At 37.3% G+C, this 21,226-nt stretch overlaps 1 protein-coding gene and 1 long non-coding RNA gene across 4 annotated transcripts in view; one reads left to right on the forward strand and one right to left on the reverse strand.

The window, feature by feature from the left end:
- LOC125892137 (metabotropic glutamate receptor 7-like) overlaps positions 1-21,226 on the forward strand; it is a 100,568-nt gene that overhangs the window by 63,514 nt on the left and 15,828 nt on the right. For both annotated transcript variants that reach the window (XM_049581926.1, XM_049581927.1), the window contains exons 7-8: positions 1,073-1,212; positions 11,134-12,069. In XM_049581926.1, the coding sequence (XP_049437883.1) occupies positions 1,073-1,212; positions 11,134-12,069 (1,076 nt within the window). The remainder of the gene's footprint in view (positions 1-1,072; positions 1,213-11,133; positions 12,070-21,226) is intronic.
- LOC125892143 (uncharacterized) overlaps positions 6,894-21,226 on the reverse strand; it is a 37,801-nt gene continuing 23,468 nt past the window's right edge. For both annotated transcript variants that reach the window (XR_007449710.1, XR_007449711.1), the window contains exon 6: positions 6,894-7,692. This is a non-coding gene — a long non-coding RNA (uncharacterized LOC125892143). The remainder of the gene's footprint in view (positions 7,693-21,226) is intronic.

Below are 21,226 nucleotides of genomic sequence, written 5' to 3' on the forward strand. Positions count from 1 at the left end.
ATGTTCCCTAAAGTGTTTTGGACATATGCTTGTGGTCCTTTCCTTACACTTTTTATAGCCAGAGCTATTAAAGTACTTAATTCCCATGCCAAGTGTCATCAGACTCCCCCCGTCCCATTTCGAAAATGGTATCTCCATTCAGGCTTACGAGCTTCTATATGCAGTGCCAAGGTGAATAGACTTGTAAAATGCAGCAGTTGTTCATTCTCTCTCAGCATTGTGGGATGGTAAAAATGACCTCATCAACAATGCAGACCTCATGTATGAAATAGAGTACAACCGTTTTTTCCCATTAATGCCATTCAACATTTACTCCGGCGAGGAGATCTCTTGTTGACTGACATCTGCATTAACACACTATCTTGCACACACTCTGCAGCCATAATTGAGTGATGTGCACACGTGGCAGCAGCTGACAGGCTTGAGAGCTCGCACAAATACACATTTAAAAATCTCATTTTCCTCATGCGTAATGTTTCAGGTGTCCGCAGTCCTCTCTGAGCTAATTAGTTAAATCTTCAGGGCTCTGCTTGAGACAGGCTGCTGCACACTGAGAGCAGATGGGGACCGTATGATGCTTTGGCTGACCTGTTTATCCTCCCTACATCTCCTGTTGTTGTCCACTCTGTGATTGAAATGCATTACCTTTAACCTGCAGAGGTTTGCGTTCATTTGAATTTCTGATATGAGAGCATAGCTGAGAGTTCATATATCTAAGCATGTTTCGAATATAAAAATATATTCCTCCAGAGGCCTTTGTGTGGCCGTGATGATGCATAGGAAGCAGGTGAGGAGGCGCTATATTGGTCAGTAGGGAGCTTGCTTCCCTGTACGTGATTATCATAAAAGTTCAGGTCACTGTGTTCAGAGCTTTTAACTGGGAGTAACAGAGTCAAACACTCTGTGGACCTCTGTGTGGTCCATGTGGGCCACTGCACAGTAAAAGGCAGGGGGGTTAAAAGTTCATGTTTTGCTCTTATTAGAAGAGGTGCTGTGTCCTGTCACACCAGCGTCTAACACTTCTCTATCCTGCTCTCCTTTTTCAGCATTTTCTCTCTCTCACTCTGTACAGGCAGCGCCGGCACCTCTGTTGTGTTTAACAAGAACGGCGACGCTCCAGGACGCTATGACCTGTTCCAGTTCCAGATGACCAACTCCTCCACCCCAGAGTATAAGGTGGTAGGACAGTGGGTGGAGAACCTCCAGCTCAGGGTATGACGATTTACTGATACTGACAACACAGGCGAGAAACGCACAGTGTCAGAACGTTGTTTTAAATGCCTTTATCTAAAAAGGATGTCTGGGCTCAGCCATGCGAAAAATTTACAAGCGTGAAGACTTTCTGTGTTTTCTGAAAATTGAAATCTCTTATGTGACAAGGGGGTGCACATTATTTGCATCTCAAATGCGGAGAGAGCTCAGGTGCAGACACGTTTTACTTTCAGCCTAATTGATGTATTCTAGGTGCAAAAAATGAATCTGTTTGTGCAATTTAGCAAGAAAAGGAAAGTGTTACTCTCTACCCAGAAGATAAATGTTAAAATTCTTCTGGTATAACAATGAATAGAGAATCATGTTCACACACACACACAATATTAGGTTATGTGTTGCCTACAGTTGTGATCCAAATGTTAGATGTATTCCAAAGTCCTGCAGAGAGTTACTTTTGTCCTATTTTAGCCATAATACATGGACATGAATAACCCGTTCTTACTGCTTATCGTGGTTATGATCATAGAGTGCTGCAGGGATGACATTTTTGGAGACCGACACAGAAGTGAGCGTCAATGGGATTTTTCCATTGGATTCTGGATAATCGCAGAAAATGAGCTCTGTGGCAAACAAACGTTTATGATACTTGTTCAGCAAGATAATCTCCGCAAATGAACACCACTTTTATGATTTTTGAAGCGTAAATGCAAACACAAGAAGTAAAAAGCTATCGTTAATTTATAAACAAACTACTCCACGGTTGCATGACTTAACATCGCCACCACAACGAGGCTGTAACCGTGTTCGGCATGATGACGTTCTGTCTCATTTGGCATCCTGTTATTAACCGTTTTTTTAAGATGCCTAAAAGCTTCAAAATTCACAAGTGAGGTATTTTCTGTCTAATTTTATGTTGCAGAACAAAATGTCAAAGTCTCTTCAGCTTGTGTTAACCACAGACCTTATTTGAGGCATTTATCCAAAAACCTATTACAGAAAACCTGACTTCAGGATGAGGAAACCAGTAGTGCTAAAATGAACTCATTTTCAGGTTTTCTAACTCATTCCTGCACCACTCTTTCTAAAATATGGTGTTTGCATGAGCAAGAAGAATCAGATTTCTCATATTCCCCGTAGTCTCGCATTGCCAAACATATCTTGCTTTGGCCAATACTAGCGAAAGGTCTGGTTGATCTCAGCCTCGTTCCACACTAAGGGAAAAGAATTATCTGGCTTGTTTGTCCTTATTTAAACTAATCTCAATCATATTTGGCAGTGCTACACCCAGGACACAGTGACGGTAATCTTGCAAAATAATGTTGGGAGGGAACTAGGATGGAACACTCGTATATGGGGAGGCAAGCCTGGCATTAAAATGGCTTCCTGCAAAAGAAAACATTAAACATTAAAAGATGTTTTAGCATTTTTAAGTTGCTAGCTCGGAGGTTGCTGTTTTAAGCAAAGCACGAAATATGGAGATACTAGTTTAACGTAGAGACGGATTTGAAAACAGTAACATGTTTCCTGTGTATTACATTTATGTGACTTGAGACCATGATCACCAACATAACATAAAGTAATAACAAACGATGGGCGCACAGCATGGCTAAAGTACAACAAATGATACATAAACAAAGGAAGGACATTCTTAAAAAGGCACCTAATTTACAAATAACATTTGGCTTATTTAATTTTATTAACAAAATTAATTCACACATCAACAGGCAGTTAAAATAACACTCTGGCAAATACCTTTATTAAAAACAAGATCCCAGAAGTCTCAGATTAATGGAGACGAACAAAGCACTCCGTCTTCAGGTGAAATACAGTAATCTCATATATTAATTCTTCGAGCATCGGCAGTCTAACAGACCAACACATATCGTCTCTAGGTCTTCATCCATGAAGATGGAGATTATTTCACCTGAAGACATAGTGCCTGTTTTTGTTGTTTTGTTTTGTTATACAAGGTTGTCTGCATAATATGAGACTTGCAGGATCTTGTTTATATAGCTAAAGGTATTTGCCAGAGTATTATTTTAACCACTCTATCTATGTTTAAATTAATTTTATTACAATCAGACAGCCTTGGGTGTTTTGAAAGGCACCTTTTTGAATTAAATGTATTATTTTTTTTATTATTATTATGAGCCAGAAGTTATTTGTAAACTAGGCTCCTTTTTAAAGAATGTTCTTCTTTCTACCTACCTCGCCACAGAGCACCTGTCAGACCAGCCATCAGAGCTGAGCAGCGCTCTCCTCTTCCATTGTAACCTTATCTATAATTCATCACGCTTCCAGTCTTACACTCAAACAAACTATGACACTCATCTCCCAAACGATTGTCACTATAGAGGTTGTGGATCATCTGGTTTCTGTCCAGCCCTTTACATCTTGCAGTGACTTTAGGGATACTGCTGTTGTTAACTCGAAAATTACAAATAGCCTGCCTGTACTTTTGGTTTTCAAACAACAGACAGTTTTCCAGTTTAATAGGCTCACAGCTATTCTGTGGTCCATAGACCTATAGGTCATTGATAAACAATGCAAACAACAATGGTGATAATTTTTCACCCTGTCTAACTCCTGCAAGGCTTGCAAAAAGCTCAGACTTAGCCCCATTAACAAAAATGCATGATTTGATGTTTTTGTACATTTTCATTAATAAAACCAAGAATTTAGCATTAATACCAGCTGTTATCAGCCAGTGCGCATCCCTCCAGACTGCATCACATGCCTACTATAATCAATGAAAGAACAAAACAACATTTTCTTTATAAAGAATACAAATTAACAAAGGGTTTCAGTAAGAAAAGATTTGATCGATGGTGGAGTAACTCTTTTAAATCCTGCCTGAGTTTCCCTCAGGATAGAATTATCCTCACAGAACTTACATGGCTTTGCATTTAATACGTGTGTAACCACTTTACCAAGAGAAACTCAAGAGTGTGATGCTTCTGTAATTATTACAACCCCAGATGTCACCTTCCCTCTTATGAATTGGCACAAATAAACCAAGCATCCAATCATCAGGAGCAATGCCAGAATCCAAAATCTTGTTAAAAGTAAGAGACATAGGCATGCAGTGCTTTTAAAATACTCATTCAAGACTCTGCCTTCTTCTGCTGCTTCTCCCGGTTGTAGTTTTAGAATAATTTTGTGTTCACTGAAAGTAGCATTTAAGACTCCACTGTCAAAAATTTGTCCATTACATCATCTTTGAAAAACTCATTCATCACTAAATCCCAGGCAGACAACCTTTTAAAATGCTTGTGAAAGTCTTAAGGCTGAATAGGACAATGTTTCTTATCTTTGCCGCAGCCATTCAGCATCTTCCAATAAAGCCAAAATCCTGTCTGAATTAGGCGGCCAATGACAAGCTTATATCCACAGTCTACGTCCTGTGAGCCCGATTATATTCCCTGTATACATGATAAATACGAGTAACCCAGTGCTGATTACTGCACGTTATTTGCGCAGGTGCTGTGAGGTTTATAAAAGCAAACCAGCAATGGGAGATGAGAGCAACAGGAAATACAGAGGACTACAATGTACATTAACTACCACTTGAAAACATTTAAAAAATTAGTGTAATGAGTTTGTCGCACCACAGAAAAATGTGTTATTAAGCACGCAGCCAAATTTGAGTAATTAAAAACATGGCCAAGTGTATGAAATTATGTTTCAAAATCATGATTAAAAAGTCAGTATTGACTTCTCTGAGACGCTGGGGGTGTGTCTGCTGAATGTTCTGAAGCCACGTCCACTCACGGGAAAGCTGCAGCCTCTTTTAACTGTAACACTACAATGAATGCTTCCTCTAGCAGCTTTATTGGACTTATACAGCTGCACATTTTTGAGCCACCAGAACCAAAATTAATTAATTCCAAACCATTTCCAGGCCTGGAAAACAGATTTTGTAATTTCATAACTGTGTCAGGAATTTCATGACTGTTTGAACCCTGCTTTTTGTACAAAACTCGCTTCAGAGGTGAGATGCTTCTACTGTCGCCATTGTTTGTATTTCTGTTGCATCACTTGGCTGAAGCCACAGCGGGATTTATAGTTGTGTGGCAGACCCTACATCATAGCCTACGCACATAGCCTACCCTGTTGTGAGCATTTACACTTGTGTGGTGGTGTGTCTGTGTCCCTCTGCAGTTTGACCTCCAAAACACTGGTCGGCGGCAGAGGTTTATGTGAAGTGCTGTAAAGTTTAGTTGATTAAAAACACACATTAAACATGGCTTAATAGAGAGAGTTTCAAACACAAATACACAAATCAGCTTCACTATAACTCACAGCATTCACAGACAAAGCACTTGTCTTTATCGGGTCCATGGCATTGGTTCGACAGCCCATTGGTTCGACATCCCATTAGTCCGACTGTCCGCGGTGCTGAACAGCTCGCGGCAGGCGTATGGTGCGCTGCGACCAGCTTGAGGCAGAGCAGGCTCACGGCTTATGTGTTTGTCACTTTCTTTTTCATTTTAACCCACACCATGATCTTTTCCTGACCCTAACCAAGTGGTTTTTGTGCCTAAACCTAACCAGACCTTAACCACAGGACATCATGATGATTTCGGAACGGACTTAGGAACAATGGGTTTGATATGTTTGGACCAATGGGCTGTCGAACCAATGGGCAGTTCCCGTCTTTATCTGGACACATTTTCCCCACAAATACAACATGCTAACGTTATTAGCACAAGCCTATGGCATTTTACATTGTATAAATTAGTAAAGCGACAGGCGGAGATTTCATCTGCTCATGTGAAGCCAGCATGAATCCCGAAGTATAAATCCCAGAAGGATATGTTACACACAAGACTTAAAATACTATTTATGTGGAGGCTTTATTGTCTCCTCAGTTAACATGTTTACATGCTCAAACACATCAATAGGATTCTCCAAAAAACAGATCATTAACGGGTAGTCATGTACATGTAAACGCACTCATTGAAACATGGTTTTATCAGAGATTATTAAATGTGCAAAAGCTGCTTTTAAGAAGAGGAAAAAATCATGCAATTATTCTGTCAAAGGTTTATAAATCAGTAATACAATGCAGTACTTTTAGTCTGTCACATTTTCATGCTTTTAAAAGAAGGTTTAATATGTTTCGGCCTGTAAAAGGATGTCAGGGCAGGACTAAAATATCAGCGAGGGCTTGATTTAAGAGTTCAACATTAAAAAGACAACAACAGACATTACTCCATTGTTAGAGATCACTCTGCTCCCACTGCATAGGTTTGGAGGAGTGACGGTGAAGGAGTAGGAGGAAGAGAACAACATGTTTCTAACCCAAGTGTCAAACCATATATGTTCAGTCGTTGGCAGCAGAGTGCTGCTGAAGATGTTGATGTTGTTGGAAACTGACACCTGAATAAACACCTCCCATGTTCCTCCTGATGTAGCTTCTCCTGCAGGTTTTACTGTACACGATGAAGCTCTAAATTTATGACATTTTATCAGATGGAATTTAAGGCACACCGAAGAAAGCAAGATAAATCACATGAAAGTTCTCGATACTTTACAGAAAAACTGAAGGGTTTTACTAGGTAAATATATATTTTTGGCATGTTCAAAAGATAGCAGAACCCAGGGGATAACAACATGGATTGAGCATTTTTCATTTCATGGGAGCTTTAAATAACTTTCTTCAAAAATATACTGTGTAATATCTGGTTAGGCATGGAGCTAGAGACAGCTGCCGCGCTGCTTTTATAGGTGCAAGGTGTTGGTTTTGTAGCTACTATGATAGATCTCGCTGTCACAGCACAAAAATGGGCTCGGGTGATTCATGTGGACAATAAAGAAACTGATGAGTTTTATTTTATTTCAAGGCAAACATTCGAAAAAGCCCGTGCTGTATGATGGGATGAAACCTGAGCTGAACATTTCTATGTGTTTCTATGGAAGTCAGACTCCACACAAAAAAACATGACATTTACATACAGATGAGCTAACATTTGCATAATGGCTCTCTGGTTCACAAGAATTAAACTCAACTGAATGGATTGGATGGCACAGGTGGAACAGTGTCTGCTGCTGGAGATTTGTGCTGCATTCTGTTTTAGTGTGATTACAAACCAAATGCTGTTAAAGTGCAATTATATTTCAATGCAATAGCTGTCACTTTGTTCAGTAACACATTATGGGGCAGTCTAATTCAAAGGTTGTACAGAGATGAGCATATTCATCGATAAAGAAGTTCAATGTAACGCTGTTCCACCTCACAAAAGCTCAAATTAACTGTAAAATTAACAACTAAACCAAAACCCAAATGAAAACTATGGCAGCCGTAGGAGTCCAAGGTGTCAAAAATCTTGCTTCCGGTCTCCATGGCAACAGAGCTGTTGGTCTCATTACTGTTTCCTCACTGTGTGTAATCGGGAGGTTTTCCAGTGAGCACCATTCATTGTCCAAATAACAAATGGCACCTTCATGCCCCCAGATAAATGGCAGATGATAATCTACCTAGACACCACAGAAACAACACATTTGTCATACAAGTGCACACAACACAAACACACTCTAGATAGGTGTGTGTGTGTGTGTGTGTGTGTGTGTGTGTGCGCGCACGTGCGTGCGTGCTGCAAAGGTGCAGCTGTATCTGCAATTATTGGCAGTAGCCACATTAGGAGGAGGTGATGCTGTTAGTATCCTCAGCTGGATTCCTGTTGTATGTGATGATATTTGGACCTGGTGGAGATTTTTTTTTTTTCTTTATCTGCTGACGTTTACGTTTAAGAGTATCATGAGTTATGTGAGTGTACAGCTACAAGTGGAGAGATAGTCAGAGAGAATTTCCATGTGTTTGATGTTTTCTCACATCGGTTTAAATTCCATTTCACACCACAGAAATGAAAAGATGAGCAGTGAAGGAAAATAGCACTTTCTTAAAGGAATATTTTGACATTTTGGGAAATACACTTATTCCCTTTCTTGCTGAGAGTTAGATGAGAAGATTGGTGCTACTCTCATGTCTGTATGCCAAATACAGCCAGCTTAGTTTAACAAAAAAATCCGCCTACCAGCACCTCTAAAACTCACTAATTAGCACTCTATATCTCGTCTGTTCAACCCGTACAAAATCTGAAGTGTAAAAATGTGAAGTTGTGGTTTTACTGGAGGTTATGTGCAGGACAATTTCTTGGAGTCTTGCTTGAGTCTCACAGTCACCGTGACAGCAGCTGTTGGTTTCTGTATGGATTAAACAAACAAGATACAACACGCTAATTAGTGAGCTTTAGAGGTGCTGGTAGGGGAAGGGCTTTGTTACCTTTGGACAAAGACAGGCTAGCAGTTTCCTTATTCTTTCAGTCAAGGCTGCTAAGCTACTGTAAAATCATCATCAGCTGCAGACTGTTCATATTTAATGGACAGACATGAGGGTGGTATCAATCTTTTCATCTAACTCTCAGTAGGAAAATGAATACGGTATGTGTATTTCTCTAAATTCCTTAGAAGGTGCCCTGTATGATTTTCTTGTAAACAAAGAAATGTTCAGTCAGGACCCCTTTACTCAAAGAAAACTTTATTTCCATTTGCAGTATTATATTTGGGGGTAAGGCTCTGTTGTAGAGCCTCTCTGCCTTTCCTCGGGCCTATGCAGAAAGCCTAAGCCTTAAGACAGAGAGAGCAAACCTTCCTTCCCTTCCATATGCCTACATGGAAAGCCTAAGGCAGGGAGAGCAGCAGCAAAGACCCTCCAGAAAACGAACAGAACAGCAGTTTAAATAGGGTGCCCTGAATCAGATTCGCCAATTAGTTGCATACAAAGGAATCATCTGATCTATCAGCTGCGCCATTAGTTTACTGGGCTATTTGAGATCAGCTGATGTAGTTAGGATGTGAGCTGAGCTTGACATTGTGTCCTGCCTGAACTAATGCTGTGCTCAATTTTTTGAGTGTTACTAACTACAATGCCTTGTGCGTATCCTTGAGTTCTAACAAATGTGCTGAATGCATGTCCTTCCTCATAAACATGCAAAGCCATGTTTTAGCAATCCAATACAAAAATCCTGCATTTTTGTAAACCCATGTTTGTAAGTGCGCAGTCTTCTTCCTAATCTCTATAAACAGACATCTTTGTATGTATGCAGAATCTGTAAGCAACGGTACAAGATTTTGGTATCACAGGCTTTTGTTTTTCATTTGTAGTCTAGTAGTAGTGTTGACCAATTAGGTTTAAGCAGCAGATAAACAATCTGTGTGGAAAGCAAACGAGATGGAACGCACTGGCCAAAATGCCATCTGAGAACCCACTGACTATCTTGGTTTATAGAGATTAAGGATGAAGTCTAAATACACCAGAAGCCTTGAAATATTGGCTGTTGCCCCCACAAAGAGAGCTGGTTAAAACATTGTTTGTTCCCTATGAAAGTTGCTTAGTGGCGCAGTGATTTACAGATGCTTCTTTTACAATGTCAAAGTCAATAGGAGAACAGCTTTTTTTGGGCCAGTGACATCACATGATGGACCCAGAAGTTGTAGGGTTTGGCCAGTATTTCAAATTGGCTTCAAAGCCCGGCGCTGTTGCAGGGAGCTTGGTTGCCCCCAGAGGCTTATCGTCATCAGACTGAGAGTCAAGGGGCGCCGAGATTTACCTCCTTCCGTGCCTTTGCTGACACATTGCTGTGTTTCTTAATTCAGGATGGTGTATCATGTCACTTGTGCATGTGTGTGCTTGGACGTCCTTGTGAATGTACAGGAGACAAACAAAACAGGGCCACATTACAAAAAAATGCCTTGTGGCACTATTAGAGTTCTGAAACTCCACAGGGTGCCTTTTAAGTCATGAATTCATTTCACAACAAGACAAAATGCACACTACAAAAATTATCACTGGAATTAATTCCTGTTCATTTCCAATATAGTTTTTATGCTATGCTACTCTATGATTTTAATGTAGGTTGTTCCACACTCATTGTCTCAAAGCACCTTTTAAATCTGTCATATTGGGGCAGTTTTAGAGGACAATAAAAATCAGTTTAACAGTCATACCACTAAAATGTGTACTTTGCTGTGTTTTTTGTTTCTTCTTTGTCTTTGTCTTTTTATTTTGGTTCATATATTGCTCTGAAGCTGCTATGTAGGAGAATCTTAAATCTTCTGGTGCTTTTAGAGCCATGGATCAGAGCGCTTTCATAATAAATCAAAAGATCAGCTCAGAGTATAATGAAAGCTTTTTTAACACCCTAACAAAATATGTAAGAGCCCTAAAAAAAATCCATTTCTTCACGGCTGTTTTAGGGCCGACTTGTACATTGAGACTATAGTTTGAGCTTAAACCGTGAAACACCTCGGGGCCTTTTCGGATTGGAGTTTCAGATAGTTCTTCAGTGTGTCTGTATACTGCACTTTTCATTTTGATGACAAGATCATAAATAGAAATAGCTCTGCAAAGTCTAAAAGAGGCATTTGCACTCCCAAAGTCCCATTCTCCTTCCTTATCATCGCATATTTCATACCTCACTGGCTTCTGTATTAAAACATAATGTCTTTTGCATTTCACATTTCTTTATTTTTATTTCACTGAACAAAGGTAAGCTCTGTTGCCATGGCGATTTCAATTACTTTCAAGTATTAGAAAAGGCAATCCCTCTAAGAAATTGGCAGGAAAGATGTACTGTATTAGGCTAATTATTTTGGGGTTTTTTTTTTTTTTTTTTTTTTTACTTAATTTTTCAGCTGTTCGGAAAGATTGCATTGTGCTGTATTTTTGCAGAGAATGTAGCTTCATGAGAATTACAATGTAGTCTCTAGTGGGCACTTAATAAGTTGCAGATGTTATGTCATGCCAAAAATCCAGGTACTTTTCATTATCCTCATGGTTTTTCATATTCAGTGGTACTTCTGTTTTATGGCTCTGTCGCTAACCATATCATCCTGTGCTGTGTGTCATCTCTCCACCAGCTGGAGGAGCTTCAGTGGCCAGATGGGGAGCAGGAGGTGCCTATCTCTGTGTGCAGTCTGCCCTGTAAAACTGGAGAGAGGAAGAAGAGGGTAAAGGGCATGCCGTGCTGCTGGCACTGTGAGCTATGTGACGGGTACCAGTATCAGTATGATGAGACTTCCTGCAGACTGTGTGCCTACAACATGCGGCCCAACCCCAACAGAACCGCCTGCCAGCCCATCCCAATTGTGAAGCTGGAGTGGCACTCTGCTTGGGCAATTATCCCCGTCTTCCTGGCCATGCTTGGTATCATTGCCACCATCTTTGTCATGGCCACCTTTATACGCTACAACGACACACCTATCGTGCGGGCATCGGGCCGAGAGCTGAGTTACGTGCTGCTAACTGGCATCTTCCTGTGTTACATCATCACCTTCCTGATGATTGCCAAGCCTGACGTAGCCGTGTGTGCCTTCAGGAGGATCTTCCTGGGCCTGGGCATGTGCATCAGCTACGCCGCGCTGCTCACCAAGACCAACCGTATCTATCGGATCTTCGAGCAGGGCAAGCAGACAGTCACCGCTCCTCGCTTCATCAGCCCCACCTCGCAGATTGCCATTACTTCTAGTCTGATCTGCGTGCAGCTGCTGGGCGTGCTGGTGTGGTTCGCCGTGGACCCTCCAAACACCATCGTTGACTACGATGAGCAGAAAACCATCAACCCCATGCTAGCCCGTGGCGTGCTGAAGTGTGACATCACAGACCTACAGATAATCTGCTCGTTGGGCTACAGCATCCTGTTGATGGTGACCTGCACCATCTACGCCATCAAGACACGGGATGTACCAGAAGACTTCAATGAAGCCAAGCCCATTGGCTTCACTATGTACACCACTTGCATAGTCTGGCTGGCCTTTATCCCGATTTTCTTTGGCACAGCCCAGTCGGCAGAGAAGGTGAGTCATTTCTTTCTCTCGTGCTTTCTCTCTCTCTCTTTGTTGCCATCTTTCTCTTTGTCTGTCTCTCTCCCTCCTCTCACAAATTTCCCTTTCATTCCTTCGGCCCTGTTTTTATCTTGTCCAAACACATGCACACATGCATATTTGTACAAAATGAAAACACCAACAGTAAAAAAGGGAGCACACTCACACACACTTAGTGACTGTATAAGTTATGGGTTCATTTTCTTTTGATTTCACATTCATATGGCTCCGATATGCATGGAAACCCACACTAGGACCACCAAAGACAGAAATAGGCATAGAAAGGCGGAGGAAGGGTTGATGTTAAGCACCAGAATCCTGAATTGCCTGAGGAGTGATACGGATGGGGGTGCCGGCAGCTCCAGATGCCATTATCTTAGCTCTCACGCCTCGGGCTCAACATATACTATAATGCCTTATTCAGGAAAGGGAGACAAGCGAGTTGAGGAGGTAGAGGATGAGGAGGTGGAGGAGGAGAAAGGCGGGGGGGGAAAATGGTGGTGGGGGTAAATAGAAGTTTGATTCAACACATTCCATCTCTTGACAGCTGCACTCTACTCAACAAAGCATTTGACACCGGGTGCTACTGGAGTTGATTGAGAATATGACATTTTGACCTGACGCGCTAGTCATTGCTTATCTGGGCAGGACTGGACAGAATACAGATACATTCATCGGCTGGACTCATGAGCTGCGTGTGCTGCCTGGCAGGCTGCGTGTACGAGACGGAGCGGAGGGGAAGTTTTCCACTGACAGAATATCGATGCTGACAGGAAAGTGTTACTCCTAACCTTTTGAGAGGCACGCCGTTCAATATCCTTCCTGCTAAGCTACCGCATGAGATGGATCAGAAACTGATTTTCCTCATCTCAATTTGCTGCTGATTTCATAGATGAATTACACCCTCAGCAGCGATTAGGAGTTCATTATGTTACTCACGGCGACTAGCGAGGCAGTAATGTGTTTATCTTTCCCCTTTATGCAGTTAACTCTTTCCTCACACCAGCTCCTGCCTCACACTCACCTCCAGTTCACACCACAGCATCCTGGTGTAATGGCCTTCGTGGGCGCATTTCTGCTTACTCCCCAGCTACTGCAAGTGAGAAGTGCCTTTGCATGTCTCGATAACATCCTTTCCTAAAGCTGCAGTGTAGTTAAGGGGGAGTGAAGCTATCTCATCCATTATTTCCGCTGACTTACAATTAAAGGGACAGTTCACCCCAAAAATTTTAAATAAACCTTTTTCCTCTTACCAGTAGTGCTATTTACCAATCCAGATTGTTTTATTGTGAGTTGCCGAGTTGTTGAGTTATCGACCATAGAGATGTCTGCCCTCTCTTAAATATAATGGAACTAGATGGCACTCAGCTTGTGGTGCTCAAAGCACCAAATAATGGATTTTTCCAGAAATCATGACTCGGGTTACTCAAGATAATCCACAGACCTTGTTGAAAGGTGTTTCATGTAGGAACTGCCAGTCTACCAATCTACACCTGCCAACTGCATTACCACGCCACAGAACAAAAGAGGCTTGCGTCTACTGTTAGCTCACTTAGCACCACTGAGCTAGCTAACATTACAACTCAGCCTAGGAGGACGCCATGTTTACATGTTGTCACAAGCCTCTCATCAGTGATACAGCTGGCTGGTGTTGGTTAGATGAAAGAAAATAGTTCCTACAAACTGCTCACAACAGGGTATGTGGATTATCTTGAGTAACTTGGTCATAACTTCCGGAAAAAGACAATGCATGTTTTATTTTTATTTCTTTTTTTGGTGTTTTGAGCACCACAAGCCGAGTGCCATTGTGTTCCATAATATTAGAGAGAAGGCAGAAATCTCAACAACTCACACCAAATCAATCTAGATTCATAAATAGCTCTACAGGTAAGAGGAAAAATATGTATTTTTGATTTTGGGGTGAACTGTCCCTTTCAAATTTTCAGGATGAACACACATTCCTCACATCATCTCAGATCCCTTCGTGAATACTTCACTAAAAGTGCTGGTGTCATTGGTGACAGATGAGATTGATAGTGTCTCTGTGCGTAGATGTGCATGTGAATTAACTGTTGAAAGCTAAATGTGATGCGTTTGACTAAATTCTCATTTTAAAAGTGCCTTGCCCTGTTGTGTTTTCGAGTGCAGATGTGGCAAAACACCCACGCAGATTTGAATAAACTCTCTGACCCCAGGTTGGTTGATATCAATAAATTTAGGAAAACAGTGGCAGGATGTGATGCCAGCTGCCAGTGATAATCCCAAGATATTAAACTGGCTGTTTGACCTTATGTTGTTTTGTTGTAGTGTATTGAGGGCTGGGCAGTGTATTTATATTATATCAATATTGTGATAGACTAGATATTGTCTTAGATTTTGGATTTCGTAATATTGTAAGTGTAGTCTTTTCCTGATTTTAAAGGCTGCATTACAGTAAGGTAATTTTCTGAATTTGCCAGACTGTTGCAGCTGTTCTATTATTTGCTTTTACCCAGTTATCATTACATCCACATATATCCACCCTACGGTATTATCGCAATATCGATATCAGGGTATTTGGTATTTGATTTTCTCCATTCGCCTAGCCGAGATTGTATTCTAGCAGAAGTTGTAACTGTGCACTGAGTAGAGTTTATTTAACTCAGCACCATTTAGATGCCCTTATTTTCCACACCTGTGACTCCCTCTCCCTCCAGCTCCCCTCTGTATTGCCCATTCAAACTCATGTTGAGGGAAGCCATGTGAAAACGGTAACAAAAGATCACAGAGCATCCCTCTCGCCTCCTGTGCACCTGCATGTGCTCAGTCAACTACTCAGCACTCTCAAGTTAATGACTGTGAGAGTCACCAGCATCCAAATTCAGCTGTCCTCAGGCCTGGAGATCAACTGACTCTTGAAACAAACTCCAGGCCTGCGAGTCACTGTTGGAACAGACCTTGGAACAATCAGACGACATTGAAATGTGGTAAATAGCGTTAACAAAGTCACAAAGCAGTTTTCCACATGACTGCGAATATTTAAATGAAGGAACAAGCAAATAGATATAAGGGATGCTGTCACTGAACACAAAAAGTCTCTTATTCGGTAACATCTTTGACCACAAAACAACATTTCTTACACTTCAGAAGAGTAGTATGATGATATAATGAAACATTTTCTCTGAAGCGTAAAAGATCTAGATGGAAACTTTCTAGTAAAACACCCACAAGATTCAGTCGCGCTTAAAGGAGAACTTCATGTCATGAAAACTAACACATCTCAATACGTGTCTGGAAACCACTTAGGCTCATGTAAGATGTCTCCTGTACCCACAAGCCCTTTTGAAGAGAGACTGTGCTGCCAAGTATCATTAGCAATGACTAACTGTACTCAACGAAAACTTTCTCATTCTAGCTTTCAGCAGGTAAAATGAAAATTGCAACTTCTAATCCTCCCATCTCCCTCTGGAAAACAACTTCTCTGACAGGAGATGGACTTGACATCTCACTGCAGAGATGTGGAGTCTTCTGAAAATTATATGTTAGTCTTTTGAAAATAAAATGTGAAATTCTCTTGCAAATCCAATGTTTTATGTTTGAAACGTTGCGCACATTGCACCAGAGGCAGACTGTAGGCAAAGAGATAAAACTGGTCAAGTGAAATGTAAAGCAGGAAAAGTTGTAGGTTTTATTTTGAAAATAGATGTTCAACATTCATAACCTGGGCCTGGTTTTATTTATCAAGTGGAAGAGAGTGTGAAGTTGCATTTTTAAAACACTCAGAGCCACAAAGCAGAAATTATGTATTGCACTTTCAGAGTACATAAAGGCATCCTACAGTAAAATTTAAGACCTTTTTTAAGCCCCTTTCCATACATACATTATTATCGCCACTTGGAGTTTTAACTGGTTACATCAGCTACACACTTTAACTTACATTTTCTATACACTGATTATTAGATAACACAACAACAATTTGTGATCACTCTTTGAATCACTGTGTTAATGCAGCATAAGTCAAATAGACAGGGTGAAAACAAAGCACAAGAGAGTTGTTTTGAGTGCTGCTAACCCAATGCAAGGATTATGAGAAAAAGTCATATCAATAATACACAGGAGCTAGAAGGGCACAGACACACATTTGAAATCTTTGCTACATGGCTACTATATATTGATTATTTATATTATTATATATTAAAGGAATTGGAGGTCATGAACTTCACTACATGTACTTGTATAACCAGTATTTAACCGCTAACATTTCAATTTTGATAACAGCTGATAAACCTTGATGAGCTCCAGGGGGGTGATGTCATGTGCTCCCCTTTAACAAACCTAATAAAATTTAACAGTATGGTATTTTATAAAGCATGTCATAGTAAATAGTATGCCACAATTTTTCAAAATATAGTATGTCATGTTAAATCAAAGTGTCAGTACAGCAGCTGCGTATAAAACCTGCATATTAGGGTTTGTCAACAAAAAACATCAAAGTATAGTATGCTATGAAAAAAAATCATAATACAGTATGCCATAGAAATCTTCACAAAAAGTCAGTATAGTATGACATTAAAATCTTCATAAAAAAAATGTCAGTATGGTATGTCATAAAAATCAAAATAAAAGTGTCACACTATATTATGACACAAATCTTCATAAAAACGTCATAGTATGGTATGACATAAAAATGTTCATTAAAAAAATGTCATAGCATAGTTTGACATAAAATTTTTTATAAAAACATCATAGTATAGTATGACATAAAAAATTTTAAAAAAAAAATCATATTATGGTATGTCATAAAAATCTAAATACAGATGTCATAGTATAGTATGACATAAAAATCTTGATAAAAACGTCATAGTATAATATGATAGAAAATCTTCATAAAAATGTCATAGTATGGTATTTCATTAAAATATAAATAAAAACATCATAGCATAGTACAACATATAACTTTTCATAAAAAGGTCAAAGTATAGTATGACATACAAATCTTCATAAAAACGTCATAGTATAGTATGACATATAAATCTTCATAAAAACGTCAAAGTATAGTATGACATACAAATCTTCATAAAAATGTCAAAGTATAGTATGACATAAAGATCTTCATGAAAACGTTGTAGTATAGTATGACATAAAAATCTTCATAAAAATGTCATAGTATGACATACAAATCTTCATAAAAACGTCAAAGTATAGTATGACATAAAAATCTTAATAAAAATGTCAGTATAGTATGTCATAAAAATCTTAATAAAAACGTCATAGTATAATATGACATACAAATCTTCATAAAAACGTCATAGTATATAGTATGACATAAAGATCTTCATAAAAACATTGTAGTATAGTATGACATACAAATCTTCATAAAAACATCACAGTATAGTATGACATAAAAATCTTCATAAAAACGTCATAGTATATAGTATGACATAAAGATCTTCATAAAAACGTCAAAGTATAGTATGACATACAAATCTTCATAAAAACGTCAAAGTATAGTATGACATAAAAATCTTCATAAAAACGTCATAGTATATAGTATGACATAAAGATCTTCATAAAAACGTCAAAGTATAGTATGACATAAAGATCTTCATAAAAATGTCAAAGTATAGTATGACATAAAGATCTTCATAAAAACGTTGTAGTATAGTATGACATACAAATCTTCATAAAAACGTCAAAGTATAGTATGACATAAAGATCTTCATAAAAAAGTCAAAGTATAGTATGACATAAAGATCTTCATAAAAACGTTGTAGTATAGTATGACATACAAATCTTCATAAAAACGTCACAGTATAGTATGACATAAAAATCTTCATAAAAACGTCATAGTATATAGTTTGACATAAAGATCTTCATAAAAACTTTGTAGTATAGTATGACATACAAATCTTCATAAAAACGTCAAAGTATAGTATGACATAAAAATCTTCATAAAAACGTCAAAGTATAGTATGACATAAAAATCTTCATAAAAATGTCAAAGTATAGTATGACATAAAAATCTTCATAAAAACGTCAAAGTATAGTATGGCATAAAGATCTTCATAAAAACGTTGTAGTATAGTATGACATACAAATCTTCATAAAAACGTCAAAGTATAGTATGACATAAAGATCTTCATAAAAAAGTCAAAGTATAGTATGACATAAAGATCTTCATAAAAACGTTGTAGTATGACATACAAATCTTCATAAAAACGTCACAGTATAGTATGACATAAAAATCTTCATAAAAACGTCATAGTATATAGTTTGACATAAAGATCTTCATAAAAACGTTGTAGTATAGTATGACATACAAATCTTCATAAAAACGTCAAAGTATAGTATGACATAAAAATCTTCATAAAAATGTCAAAGTATAGTATGACATAAAAATCTTCATAAAAACGTCAAAGTATAGTATGACATAAAGATCTTCATAAAAATGTCAAAGTATAGTATGACATAAAGATCTTCATAAAAACGTTGTAGTATAGTATGACATACAAATCTTAATAAAACAGTCAAAGTATAGTATGACATAAAGATCTTCATAAAAAAGTCAAAGTATAGTATGACATAAAGATCTTCATAAAAACGTTGTAGTATAGTATGACATAAAAATCTTCATAAAAACGTCACAGTATAGTATGACATACAAATCTTCATAAAAACGTCATAGTATATAGTTTGACATAAAGATCTTCATAAAAACGTTGTAGTATAGTATGACATACAAATCTTCATAAAAACGTCAAAGTATAGTATGACATAAAAATCTTCATAAAAATGTCAAAGTATAGTATGACATAAAGATCTTCATAAAAACGTTGTAGTATAGTATGACATACAAATCTTCATAAAAACGTCAAAGTATAGTATGACATAAAGATCTTCATAAAAAAGTCAAAGTATAGTATGACATAAAGATCTTCATAAAAAGCGTTGTAGTATAGTATGACATACAAATCTTCATAAAAAGCGTCACAGTATAGTATGACATAAAAATCTTCATAAAACGTCATAGTATATAGTTTGACATAAAGATCTTCATAAAAAGCGTTGTAGTATAGTATGACATACAAATCTTCATAAAACGTCAAAGTATAGTATGACATAAAGATCTTCATAAAAATGTCAAAGTATAGTATGACATAAAGATCTTCATAAAAACGTTGTAGTATAGTATGACATACAAATCTTCATAAAAACGTCAAAGTATAGTATGACATAAAGATCTTCATAAAAAAGTCAAAGTATAGTATGACATAAAGATCTTCATAAAAACGTTGTAGTATAGTATGACATACAAATCTTCATAAAAACGTCACAGTATAGTATGACATAAAAATCTTCATAAAACGTCATATTATATAGTTTGACATAAAGATCTTCATAAAAACGTTGTAGTATAGTATGACATACAAATCTTCATAAAAGCGTCAAAGTATAGTATGACATAAAAATCTTCATAAAAATGTCAAAGTATAGTATGACATAAAGATCTTCATAAAACAGTTGTAGTATAGTATGACATACAAATCTTCATAAAAACGTCAAAGTATAGTATGACATACAAATCTTCATAAAAACATCAAAGTATAGTATGACATACAAATCTTCATAAAAACGTCAAAGTATAGTATGACATAAAAATCTTCATAAAAACGTCAAAGTATAGTATGACATAAAGATCTTCATAAAAATGTCAAAGTATAGTATGACATAAAGATCTTCATAAAAACGTTGTAGTATAGTATGACATACAAATCTTCATAAAAACGTCAAAGTATAGTATGACATAAAGATCTTCATAAAAAAGTCAAAGTATAGTATGACATAAAGATCTTCATAAAAACGTTGTAGTATAGTATGACATACAAATCTTCATAAAAACGTCACAGTATAGTATGACATAAAAATCTTCATAAAAACGTCATAGTATATAGTTTGACATAAAGATCTTCATAAAAACGTTGTAGTATAGTATGACATACAAATCTTCATAAAAATGTCAAAGTATAGTATGACATAAAGATCTTCATAAAAACGTCATAGTATATAGTTTGACATAAAGATCTTCATAAAAACGTTGTAGTATAGTATGACATAAAAATCTTCATAAAAATGTCAAAGTATAGTATGACATAAAGATCTTCATAAAAACGTTGTAGTATAGTATGACATACAAATCTTCATAAAAATGTCAAAGTATAGTATGACATAAAGATCTTCATAAAAACGTTGTAGTATAGTATGACATACAAATCTTCATAAAAACGTCAAAGTATAGTATGACATAAAGATCTTCATAAAAAAGTCAAAGTATAGTATGACATAAAGATCTTCATAAAAACGTTGTAGTATAGTATGACATACAAATCTTCATAAAAACGTCACAGTATAGTATGACATAAAAATCTTCATAAAAACGTCATAGTATATAGTTTGACATAAAGATCTTCATAAAAACGTTGTAGTATAGTATGACATACAAATCTTCATAAAAACGTCAAAGTATAGTATGACATAAAGATCTTCATAAAAAAGTCAAAGTATAGTATGACATAAAGATCTTCATAAAAACGTTGTAGTATAGTATGACATACAAATCTTCATAAAAACGTCACAGTATAGTATGACATAAAAATCTTCATAAAAACGTCATAGTATATAGTTTGACATAAAGATCTTCATAAAAACGTTGTAGTATAGTATGACATACAAATCTTCATAAAAACGTCAAAGTATAGTATGACATAAAAATCTTCATAAAAATGTCAAAGTATAGTATGACATAAAGATCTTCATAAAAACGTTGTAGTATAGTATGACATACAAATCTTCATAAAAACGTCAAAGTATAGTATGACATACAAATCTTCATAAAAACATCAAAGTATAGTATGACATACAAATCTTCATAAAACGTCAAAAGTATAGTATGACATAAAAATCTTCATAAAAGCGTCAAAGTATAGTATGACATAAAGATCTTCATAAAAATGTCAAAGTATAGTATGACATAAAGATCTTCATAAAAAGCGTTGTAGTATAGTATGACATACAAATCTTCATAAAAAGCGTCAAAGTATAGTATGACATAAAGATCTTCATAAAAAAGTCAAAGTATAGTATGACATAAAGA

Source organism: Epinephelus fuscoguttatus, linkage group LG7 (assembly GCF_011397635.1).
Source record: "Epinephelus fuscoguttatus linkage group LG7, E.fuscoguttatus.final_Chr_v1".
NCBI lineage: Eukaryota > Metazoa > Chordata > Actinopteri > Perciformes > Serranidae > Epinephelus > Epinephelus fuscoguttatus.